The sequence below is a fragment of the Nothoprocta perdicaria genome, unplaced genomic scaffold, assembly GCF_003342845.1.
Source record: "Nothoprocta perdicaria isolate Ctin4 unplaced genomic scaffold, notPer1 scaffold_347, whole genome shotgun sequence".
Classification (NCBI taxonomy): domain Eukaryota; kingdom Metazoa; phylum Chordata; class Aves; order Tinamiformes; family Tinamidae; genus Nothoprocta; species Nothoprocta perdicaria.
The window spans coordinates 543,271-555,181 of record NW_020455585.1 but is presented as its reverse complement, the minus strand read 5'-3'; the positions used below and the strand labels follow the sequence as shown (position 1 = coordinate 555,181).

General features: G+C 40.2%; 1 protein-coding gene across 2 annotated transcripts in view; it reads right to left on the bottom strand.

Moving 5' to 3' along the window:
* MAP4K3 (mitogen-activated protein kinase kinase kinase kinase 3) overlaps nucleotides 1–11,911 on the bottom strand; it is a 66,895-nt gene extending 54,984 nt beyond the window's left edge. The window contains exons 1-3 of one of the 2 annotated variants that reach the window (XM_026044028.1): nucleotides 11,783–11,911; nucleotides 3,999–4,056; nucleotides 1,619–1,709 (exon numbers count right to left, since the gene is read on the bottom strand). In XM_026044028.1, the coding sequence (XP_025899813.1) occupies nucleotides 1,619–1,709; nucleotides 3,999–4,056; nucleotides 11,783–11,896 (263 nt within the window). In that variant the 5' untranslated portion in view covers nucleotides 11,897–11,911. The remainder of the gene's footprint in view (nucleotides 1–1,618; nucleotides 1,710–3,998; nucleotides 4,057–11,782) is intronic. The other variant, XM_026044029.1, reaches the window with a different exon arrangement.

Genomic DNA, 11,911 nt, shown 5'->3' with positions numbered 1-11,911 from the left:
CCTCCTTGCTAGAATTTTTCTCTCCCCCAACACTCAGGTACACTCATAACACAGCCAAGATTCGTTTGCTCTGACTACACGGGCATTCAGCATTTTTTTTTTTTTTTTTTTTGTAAAAGGCAGTATTTCAGGAGGAGTCTTGCCCAAATCTGGAAGGATTTTCAAAAGGAAAAAGACATATAGAGAGACATATTCCCGATACAGAAGCCACCTACTGTCAAATACAAAATCCTGCTTCAAAGATGATATCCAAAAGCCCTTCAAGAAAAGCACATTACCAGGATTTTTCATTGGCAAATATCACCTCTTTCTTCCTAGTCCCAATCTCCAGAACACCTGACCTATATTGCTGCRAAGCTTTAGGCTATGGCAAATACCCATTGCAGAACATTTCAGCTCGAGTTGCTGAAGTTTAGCAGGAGTACAGATCATTGAACTTGGCTTTTTGCCTTCAGGGACGGGGTCTCGTAACTTTGACGACATGCAGCAGTGTCACATCCCACYGCTACTGTCCTCAAGCATCTAGAATAGATGTAAAGAGCTGAAACAAATCAGCAGTCTCCAAACCCACATTAAATGTATCACAGGGTTTCAAAAGCTCACACAACGTGACTAAAGTTATGACAGTTCTAGGTTCACAAAATATTCATTAAAAAAAGTGCAGTCCTCACTATCAAACAATATATCTAGTATAAAACATGCATCAGTCTGTATTAGGGAGAATTATAACTTCAAGTGTAATTAGGAATTTGCTATCAATTTGCTCAATATAGTGAGATAAGACTCATAATAAGACTGTATGGAGCTTATTGCAACTGTATGGACTTTATGCAATTGTAACAAGCAAGCGTAACACCTTATAGAAGAAACTGCAAAAAAGGGCAAAACAGCTGAAATGTACATTATTAMATATACTGAAGAACTATGCAGCTCAAGAGAAAAGAAGCAAAGATTAAAGAACTGAAATATGGATTTTTCTTATATTTCAAGGCAAATTCAAAGCACAGACACCAGTGGGATTCTTAAAGGCTCTGCGGTTTCCAGCTGTATGTGCTTCAATACCAAAACGTCATTAAGATTTAATGTAGTACTAAGTAAGGAGAGAAAAAAAAGGCAAAACAAATCCCACATTTTTCCTCCTTATTTCCCCATAAAATTCCAATTTACGTTCTCATAGACATTTTCACATGTCAACACCAGTAAAGTCTGAATGTCTTTGAGACTGTATTATGCAATGCGTACAAAATTCCCAAAGTTTTGCAATTTCAAGAGAGTTTCAATTAAACGGATTTAAAAGAGATGACAGTCACCTATTTCTTTACACTTTCCATATTTCTGCTTAATTCTTCCATTTATGTATTAAATTCAAAGCTTTACAATGCCAACTCATTTCCAAGGGAACACGACCACTTTTGTCACAGAAGGGTTTTATCAAAAGAAACCTCCTTATTTATGGAAGGACACTTCAGGAAATAAAAYGGATTTAAAGATGAGTGAAAAAAAATACAAGTGGATAATACAGATTTTGTAAATGATGTTTTGCCTAAGTCTCTTTATGGACCTCTCCTTTTCAAGGAGATAGAGGCATTTGTATATGAGGAAAAGAAACAAACTGTACCTGAGATAGCTGCCAAAATAAGCAACAATGTTTGGATGTTTACAGTCTTTCATCATAATGATTTCCTGCTGCACAACAGCAAAATCTTCTCCTGAAAAGCAGAAGGATAAACATTTTCATCATCCCAGGCCATATCCACCTCTGAACCAGACTTTCAGTATGTTTTAAAAATAGACATTCTGAATAATTAAAACTAATAATCTTCTAGRTTATAAATCAATATTAATCAGCAAGTTTTAGCAATAAGAAATAGAATTCTTAAGACAGGAGATCTCATTCCAGGCCAGATGGACTTCACATCTGCTATATGTTATCTCTTACAAGATTGGCCATAACTCTTTCTAAACTTTGTRTTTTCCCCGAGACCCCACTGTGCCCATCTGCACATACCCTGTCATTAACCTAAGTTCTTAAAAAGGTGACAAACTTATTTTGGCCAGGTGTCYAACCTACATTTTATCACCTTCCTGAGCCCAGAGCATTAAATGCTACATTCAATGAAACATTTGACTACTGCAACTTTTCACTACACTCAGTGAGCACAAAATTCTATAGACAGTGCCAAAGTCACATCCAGATAAAACACTGGCAGAGCAAAGCCTAGGTAAATGCCAACACTATTTCACGCTTAGGTTGCACCTGCCTCATCAGATGCAGACATCATAAAAACCACGTGCAAAGAGCAAAAGAAAGGGGTGTCTGAAACGGGTGTTTTTGCTTTTTGGGACATGTGTGGAAATTCTGTAGGTAAGAGAGAGAGGTGGTGAAAGTATCAAGCTACTTGGTATTTGTTACTGTTATTTTTAYATAAGTTCTCGGGAAGTTTGTTTAGCTCCCAGACACAGTTCAATGAAAACAACTCATTTTTATTAATGTAAATGTCTTCATGGATAAAATAAGCATGAAAGTCTTTTAAAAAAAGAATAAATTGAGACTTTTTAAACAAGCCAGAGAAACATGAAAATTCAAAGTCATCCTCCCATAACGAAATATGTCAAAAGTCCTCTTTAGTGTACTGTTATCCCTCACTTCAGCCTAATTCGAGAGCTTTGAAGACAGAAATCAAAGCTACTGCCCAAAAATCTCTATACAGACAATAAGCTTATGTTTATCATATATAGAGATGTCAATGAAGTCCACACATAAACACAAAACTCCACTAGAACTGGCCAAATAGTTACTCAAGAAAACATCTAAGTCTTTTATCAAGTCAATTTTATCAAATTCTTTGGTCATCGTGATGCTACTTTTTACCCACAGATCTGACATTCAGGTGTATTTCATTACCAAAGCAAATTTCAAGCTGCAAGGTAACATCACAGTCAACCTACTCTCACCGTCTTCTATTTATGATCTGGTACCAACAGAATAAAGTGCTATTACTTTTACTGCTGTTCCCTAAGCAAGCTTCTACAGCCCCACTCCTCCTTTTAGTTGGATGGGTAACCCAGTACTGTTAAGGCCATCCAAATCCTTCAATGGCAGGAACCTCCACAAAAAAATTACAGAAAATCTAGCCAGAATAATCCAAGACCTCAACTTTCAATTTGCATTAAAGCTACATCATGAACTTTAGAAGCAAACTTTTGGAACCAAAGAATAAAATACTGTTCTGTTTTGAAAAGTAATATATATTTATATATATAAATATATATATGTACCATATAAAATAGTATATGTTTCTAATCACACGCCAAAAATAAGAGAAAATGGAAGGAAGCAGTAACTTCTTTCCTTCTCAGGCTGCGCAGACATTAAGCATAAAATCTCCTACTTTAAGAATTTTACCCCCTCCATATTAATCTTGAAATGAACAGCAGTGAGGTAATGAAAACGTTCCTTCCCAAATTCCAGTACTTATGCTCAACAAGTCTGATCGGATTAATCAAACAGCTCTTGCACACTGACAGCTGAAGCGTAAGGGAGATGCACTCTGTAAAAGCAGAACATACATATGGCTCAAGCATTAATCCAGCACACCATGAAGTTTTAGCTGTAGTCCCCTTGTTCACCCATCATTTCACCTGTCCTACTTGATACTTCTCCTTCTGTGCTTTCTCCAGCCAACTTCTTTCTGTCTCCCTCATTTCCTTTGTTCTGTACATTTCTGCATTATATGGGTTGAAATGGCAGTACTTATAAAATGACATTTTTTTCCACTTTAACTGTCCTTCTCACATCTTGCTTATTTATTGCTCCCCCCCGCTTTTTTAAAAAGAGCAATATCAATACTTTGACCTACACTAATAAAAGAAGACAACAACAATCATCTCTTTTCCAAAAACATTCACTGTGAACTCAGATAATTTTGTAAAATCACGTTTTAAACATGAAAATACTTTGTTTCAGTAACTTTTTATTTCACAAGAAAAACACTTACCTGGTTCTAGTTTTATTACTTTAATTGCTGCTAGCTCACTCGTGTTAACATTTCGGGCCTACAAAAAGAAACACACAAAAAAAACAAAACATAGAAATCGACTCTACAATTTTAACTTGAGATTCTCTGCCAATGCAAGAATGAAAGAGGACCCCCAAGATGCACAAGGGTCCAAAACAGTGACTTAAAACAAACAAAAAAACAGTCTGAGGATGAGGCAATATATTAAAATATCTTGCACATTTCTTTTATGTAATGTTTTATTTTTCTTCTAAATACATCAAGCATATATTTTTGTTGTCCTTGTAGTATAAATTCTCATTATATATGGATTGCTACTGAGTTTTGTTAGATGCAAAACACTTGTTTAAAATAATCTATGCCTTTGTTTAATGACAGCAAGCCAAATAGCAAGAATTCAGTGGCTAACATGCTTCCCCCTCCAATATTTAACACAAGGTCTCTTTGCCTGCTTTATTGTGGACATTTCTGCAAGGAGAAAAAGAAAAAAAAATAAGATACTTTCATGGGTAACATTCATCCAACAAAACACCTTGCACTGTTTTTATTTTCTAAAGGCAAAGCAAGTTATCTCACAAAAATACCGAGCAACTAAATTGTACCAAGATCTCAAACCTTTCAGTACGCTCCACATCCCAGCAACACTTTGCTGGCACATGCTAGTCCTCAACTACTCCAGTCCTTGATGATGCTATACCTCCATACAAAAATCTGCAACCGAGCCCAGAATATTGCTCGCAAAGGAATTATAACAAACATGAACTCCAGAAGAGCAGGGCCCTKTGAGCATCAGGTGTTCTCCCCAGCAGTTTGTGACTGCTTCTAATGACAAAGACAATATCTTTCTAATGCTTTCTTCAACCAAAAGAGCAACACATTTTCTGCTCATTTTACTTCCTGCCCCGTGAYCCCTGCTTCCAGCCAGTAAGAATATCCTCCCCTTCTGCAAGGCTGCTAAACAAACAAGTCACCAAAGGAGTGAAAAGAAGGCATTAAAAAAAAAGCTTTTTCCTCATGTAAGCAGCAATCCAATCTCAGCAGCACTGTGGCCTCAGCAGCCATCGCTCTGCAGCTTAACTGCGTGCTACCTGCAGCAGCACCATGAAGTGCATGTCCTGCTAAGTCACCTGCCAAGGGAGCCAAGTTCTTCAAGAAAACACTAAGAAACAACACAAAATGTGACAATAATAACTTCTCTTTTCAGAAGCGAGTACCAACCAGCATTTCCCCCATATATGCAGCACAGTTCTGTGCCCCCTGCRCACAGCTACAAGGAGAGAGTAATGAAACTGCTCTGCAGCTCCGAAGCAGCAGCTCCTGAATGACGTTCACTTACTGCCTTTCCCTTCCCTGATGGGGATCCTGCAGCCACCACTGTGCCACGCYGGACCACTCCCAAGAGACGGCAAAGACAGTACATCCCATTTCACAACCACTTTCAAATGAAAGAGCACTGCTGCTGAATTATTACAAAATTAGTATAAAACTGAATGATGCAGATCATTAGCCGCCTGCTGCACTGCTAATGATCTCATTTTTAAAAGTCACTCAAGAGCTGATGGCTTGGATGACAGAAATGGCCAATGTACATTTTATATTGACTTTTTTATTATTAAAGAGAACTGATTTACAGGACTGTTTTGAAAGATTGCTGGACTCACCAAATGCTATACGGTATCAATTTATAACACAGCAGCTCGAGAGATGGCTCTGGAACTACAGAGGAGGGGGAAAAAAAAAGCAAGACAGAAACCAAAATGCTATGAAAAGCATCTAATAATGAAGTCCAGAAAGAAATGCAGTGTGCCTTCCCATATTTAGAGCTCTGGATATGTCCTGGCATGACAATGCTTTTCTGGAGAACAGGCATTTGCAATATAACTTACAGATAGTTAAGAACAGGTCCCAAAAACAACTGGGAACAATTTAGGGAATCCTAAAAAGTTAAGAGAATAAAGTGAACTTGATAGATGGTGGGGACAAAAAAAAATCAGTTAAAAACCCACGCACACAAACACAAGATTCCTCCGGCCACCTACCCTGCAAATCATCATTTGGTTACTTGCCATTCTACCAATGGCAGCCATGTCTCCAATTGTCAATCTTAAGTTGGAACAAAGACGCYGAAGTCACAAAGAACAGCAAGAACCTGAGGCCCTTTTATCCGCACGAGAGAACCAGGGTAGCAAGAGAGGAGAAGGCATCGCCTAAACGTGAGCTACAGATGTTTAATTTCTTTCATTTCTTTCCACAACACATTCTGCTCAGGTAGAGATAAGCAGAGAAGCAAGATGCTAGTGAATCAATGTAGGCATTTATTCCTCTCCACGCTACTGGCAGTAAGGTGACTATCCAGCCAGTTGCACGTTCTTTGGACCAAAATCCTCACGTGTTCAAGAAAAGCAGAACAGAGGAACAAAATCTGATTTAGCTCAGGTTGCCAATGCCTTCAGGAAGAGAAGATTGCCAGCTCTTACAGGCATGAACTGTTACTTAAGAAAATGTGACTTGCAGTAGACAGACAGAACAAATAAGCAGCCTGCATCACATTCCATTTGAGTTATCAGCATGAAAGGTGTCGTCACAAGTAAGAGCATGAATTGCCTTTACTAATCTGCGTACATCACCCTGATGTCTCTTTAGTGACACGAGGGTTCCTTATAAAGGCTGAAGATAAGATACAGCTGACAGTTATCATTAGGTCTCATCAAATATCCTTAAAATCACTGCGAAATGATTCCTTACCCAAGTAATGATAGATTAAGAAGCAATGGGCAGTTCAAGCTTTCTCAACACAYGCTGAAAACGCTGGCGATTTGACACACACTTTAAGTGTACCTGTACACCTAGCCTAGGAGGAGGGTGAGGATACTGCCACATCCAGTCTAACTGGGGTAGATTTGCCAATGACTTGACATTTTTGAGACCAGAGAATAAATAATGGTTAGATGGCTGAAGCATAATTTCAAAAAATATATGTATTTGGCAGCTGAAACATACAACCAGAAGTTCTGGAGAGGCTTGCACTCTCTCTGTAAGAAAATATATGCTCATTCTTGGCTTCCACTTGCACCTTAAGTGCCGTAATTATTACCCCTTTCGATGATCACCTGAGAGCAAAAGCCAAGAGTTTTTACTCTCAATCCTGTTTCAATGAGCAGAAGCCTGCAACCAACTCCTGAAAATGCATATTTCATAAATATTTCCCCTGCTTTGCCACCATTACTGCAACATAACCCAAACGCCATCCATCTAGAAATCAAAATTACCATACAATTCACTACACATTTAATAAGTGAATTACACTAATGTGAATGCATTACACAGGATTTCCAAAAGGAAGGAAATGCTGATTCACCTACAATGCCTACATCATGATGTACCAAATGCGTATGATATTGGCATATAACATCTATACAATGTCTGCTCTGGAAAACTGTGAGATATTCATGCCACTACTGGCCAAGAGAGCCAGGTTCTTCTGGAGGTCTGGACCACCGTATCTTTATGGGGGAAGAACCCAGTAACCTTTTAGTCAAGCTGCAGAAGCACTACCTAATTCAATAAGACATAACAGAATAGTTAGTAGAGTAAGTAGTAGGTCTTATATTCTAGTAGGAGGCACGATACCAAAAACTGATGGAATCACAATTTTAGAAAGGAATGCTTTGATGAAAGGGATGTTGTTAAACAAAAGGATCCTAAATTAAGATGTCTCCTCAAAAAATCCTTAAGCATGGCATGCATAGATACCCTGAAAGTTTCAGAGAGATACAGCTGAGCTGGTGGTTAATTGCAGCACTTTCCTCACCACTCTCTGTCTTCATCTGCTGCTTGGTGGAAGTGGTAACAGAAGAGCTGAAATACCCTTGCAGGTATTTGCTGACACCCTTGCAGAGGACCAAGTATCTCACTAGCTATCACAACAAGCTGGACTTCAGGAAAGTGAAAAGGTTAACATCTTCAGAAAGATCCAACCACACTAGATGGATGACTCGTATACCAACTAGAGTTCAGTGTTCATTAACCCAAAATAACACTATTTCTCTCTCTCTCTCTCTCTTTTTTTTTTTTAAGATATGCTGTGATGTAAATCAATTGTTTAAAAGAGGAAATGGATCTATAGTCGCCTCAACATACGCCTGAAAACAGCAAATCCAAAGGTATTATCATATACAGGATTAGACGGCAAATAGGAAAATTGCAGCAGTGTTACCTAAATGGTCTGCTACTATGGTCTCCTCAAGAACACTGAGCAATATTTGTAACCCAAATCTTGAAAGGATGGCACGAACTACAAAAGTCGTAGGGACAAAGGACGATTCAAATGGCAAGTTCAACATCCGGAGATATAAAAGTCCTTCTGCATTAGAGATGAAATAGATAGCAAGCCAAAAGAATAAAGCAACCATTTTGTTAATGGCCGAGTTAGATATTTTTAACTCTAGAGATATTTCTTGAAACTTAGTAGGACAAAACAGCATCTCTTTTCCACCACAGAACATAATTCCTCTTTCACACTTTGYTCACCATCCTACCCATAGCAATTCTCCCTAACAGCAGAACACAGAAGGCAGAAAAAAACTGTATAAGAGCAGAACCCTTGCTAGCAGGTATCATTTAGGAAGAGAAAACTTTATAAGAACAGGAAGTGAAATTTAAAAGTTTTTCTGATACATAACTGTAATTAAAAYATCTAAACTAGATTTTATATTAAAGCTAAATTGCTTAAGCAGTAAATTTTATTAAGACCTGTAAAACAAACCACACAAATTAAAATATGCCATGCAAAACAAAAAAACAGCTCAACTCTATTAAAAAAAAAAAAATCTCAACTAGGAGATCACTTCTTTGTGCTTTGTTACAGAAACATCAGCTGTCTTACAGTAGTTACCTGACTTCACCATCACCTCCTTTCAGCAACCTTGAGAGGGGGAGTCTCTGGACAAGAGACTAGGTATCTCCAAGCCCTGTCCAAGTCTTCCATTTGCGGTGAGGACTTGGACAGAAAGATAAAAACACTAATATTACCATCATAGCAACATAGCTGCATTGAGGGTGGGGGGACGCAACTATCTCTTTCAAGACATCACTGAAAACAACACTGCGCTTGGTATTTATGTTCCTGCAATACATAAAAGCTAAGAAATCCCCATCAAGTTTCATATCCTACAAGCTGCGTGCACTCGTGCTAGTTGGAAGAGGCACCTAACCGCTGACTCTGGATAGGCGACACAGAGCAAATCACATATCCAAGGAAACAAAAATTATACATTACCTTCCTCACAAAAAAATAACCATCACATTCTCCGAGTTTTCTTTGAAACCTGGTTTGGAGTAGGGCAGATGATTAAAAAAGACTGCTTTAAGTCAAAAACTTCTACTCCAAGGGGCTCTAGCATGTTACTAGGTACCAGCCAGACAGCAGAACTCTTAATAGAAGAATCTCATCAGTCTGAGCAAAATCCTCCTTCCCTTTAGTCTCCTTAGTTGAGCCCATTCCCCAGGCTTTTACTTTAAATTCGAAGATGTCCAAATTAGAGTATGTATATTTGAAAAAAAAAATATATTTTGCTTATGAAACAGGTCTCTGCACTGTTTCAAATCTGCAAGTTCGATGGAGAGGGATTGAGGAAATAGATGCCAGCCTACTCCGCTTTCAGCTCCTCAAAACTTTGCCAGGAAAGTAGGTTATGGAAAGGTCAGCATTTAGCAAGAATGTCAACATCAGGAGACTGTCATCTTATTAAGTCAATAACTCCCAGCAACGAGCAGGAAAAAAAAAAAAGAAAAAAAAAAAAAAAACCAATGGTGCTACACAGCTCTCCACGCTAAGTAGGTAAAAGTGGAAAAAAAAACCCCAGCTCTATGAGAATTTGCAGGGAAGAGTCTGAGGCTTCCTACAGTACACGCAGACATCTGGGAATTGAAATTGCTGAGATTTCACTACTGAGGAGCACCATCATCACTTGGCAAATCTCAGCTTCACACATTTATTTCATCAACCACAGCCCAAATCGTTTTGTAGAAACCAAGAAGTAGCAAAGGAAAGAGGTTTTGTTAATAAATAAAAATAATAAGCAGAAATTACAAACTTTAGATAAAGCCCTTGGAAGATCACATTTGAATGATCTATAAGACATGACTTGCATTTTAGGACATTGCAAGTAGCTTTTGTTATTGGTTTTGGACTGATTTTTGTGCTACTCTTCACACACACCTTGGAAAAGACCTGGCCTCAAAATAAAGCAGGCAACAATTTATTCTTCAAAAAAGCACATCTTGCTTTCCCAACAGCACCCACAATTTACAGAACCKAACCGAAAAGCTATAAAGTGCCAGTCTCTGATTTGGAAAAGATAAATAATTATAATAACAGCCTAGAATATTCATGTTCTGACATACAACGTTCTAGCTCAACGGTCACTTGTAGATGGTGAACATGAACAAATTCATTTTGAGGAAAGCGAGGCCTTTTATGGCTCAAATTGAAGGAAAACAAGTTAACAGCAGTACCAAGTATCAGCTACCAAAACGGCAGCGAATGGGTGGTCACAGCAAGAGTTAGAAAGCACAATAACCCTCAAGGAAAACTTGACCAACCCTATGAAATGCAACAGGTTTCACATGCATAACAGTACTGCAAATGTAAATATTCATTCTACAGCTAGAAGTAACAGTCTAAGAATTAAACAGTATGATGAATGTACAAACAAGTAGCCCACAAAACCCTTGGGAAAAAAAAAACTCAAAAATGATATAAGAAATTGCCCAAAAGTCCTATCACCAGAATCAATAGGCCCATTCCAAATTGCACCAGCAATAAGCTAAAGACACCAAGCAGCAATAGGCTGAAAATATTAAGGTAACAGCTTGCAGAAAAATGAGCAAGAAACATGAAGTAAATAAATGTAGATTTTTTTTTAAAAAAGCTAATATTTAAAGAGGCAAAATGGGGAGAAAAAAGATAAATGACTGGGGAAAACTTTTCAGTTAGCTCATTATTTAAACAGGAAGACAGCATCCTRAGAGCTTAACAAAAGGATTTAAGCCTTGAAACTTTCACAGCATTTGAGTGAGCTCAGATTAAACCCAAACCATCCCAGAGAGGAGCCCTGGCTCCCGGTCACATCCACATGAAGGCAGAGGTGACACCGGCACCGCTTCCACACTGGGAATACCTCCACAGGGCTTGCTAGGGTCTCACCTACCACCACGACCAGTGTTAACAAGTTAAACAAGTGCTGCGATGACAGGTGCAGGAATTTGTAAGGCACACACTTAAGCCAACGCTGCGAGCAACGCCGGACCCTTCTTGGGGCGAGGCGAGCGGGGCTGCCGGGCACAACGCGGGTGACCGGGGTGCCACCCCGYGTCCCTCGGGACTTCGGCAGAAGGCCGCAGAGGGAAGGTCCGAGGCACTCAGAAGCGGAGCGTGCCCACGCGAGGTGTGGCGAGCGCAGCTCCTGCCCCGCTCGTCGCCGGGCAGGCCCCGCAGCGGCTGCGAGGAGGCCCGCGGCCTCCATAACGCCCCTGAGGGACCCGTCACCGCGCCCCAGCCCTCGGGAGCGGGGGGGGGGGTGCACCCCGCTGCCTGGCAACGGGAAGAGCCCCCGTGGGGGTCGCCTGGCAACAGGGACACCCCCCCCCCCAGAGCGTGAGGGGCGACCCCGTTGCGTGGCAACGGGAAGAGCCCACCCAAGGCGGCGGGGAGGGGCCGGCGCACCGCGGCTCCCCCCCCGCCGCCGCCGCGGGGCCSCTACCTTGTAGACGTCGCCGTAGGTGCCGCTGCCGATGCGCTGGATGAGCTCGAAGTCCTCCTGGGGGTTGCGCCGGGACAGGTCGCACACCCGCCCGCCGCCGCCGCCGCCGCTCATGGTGCCGGGGGAGGC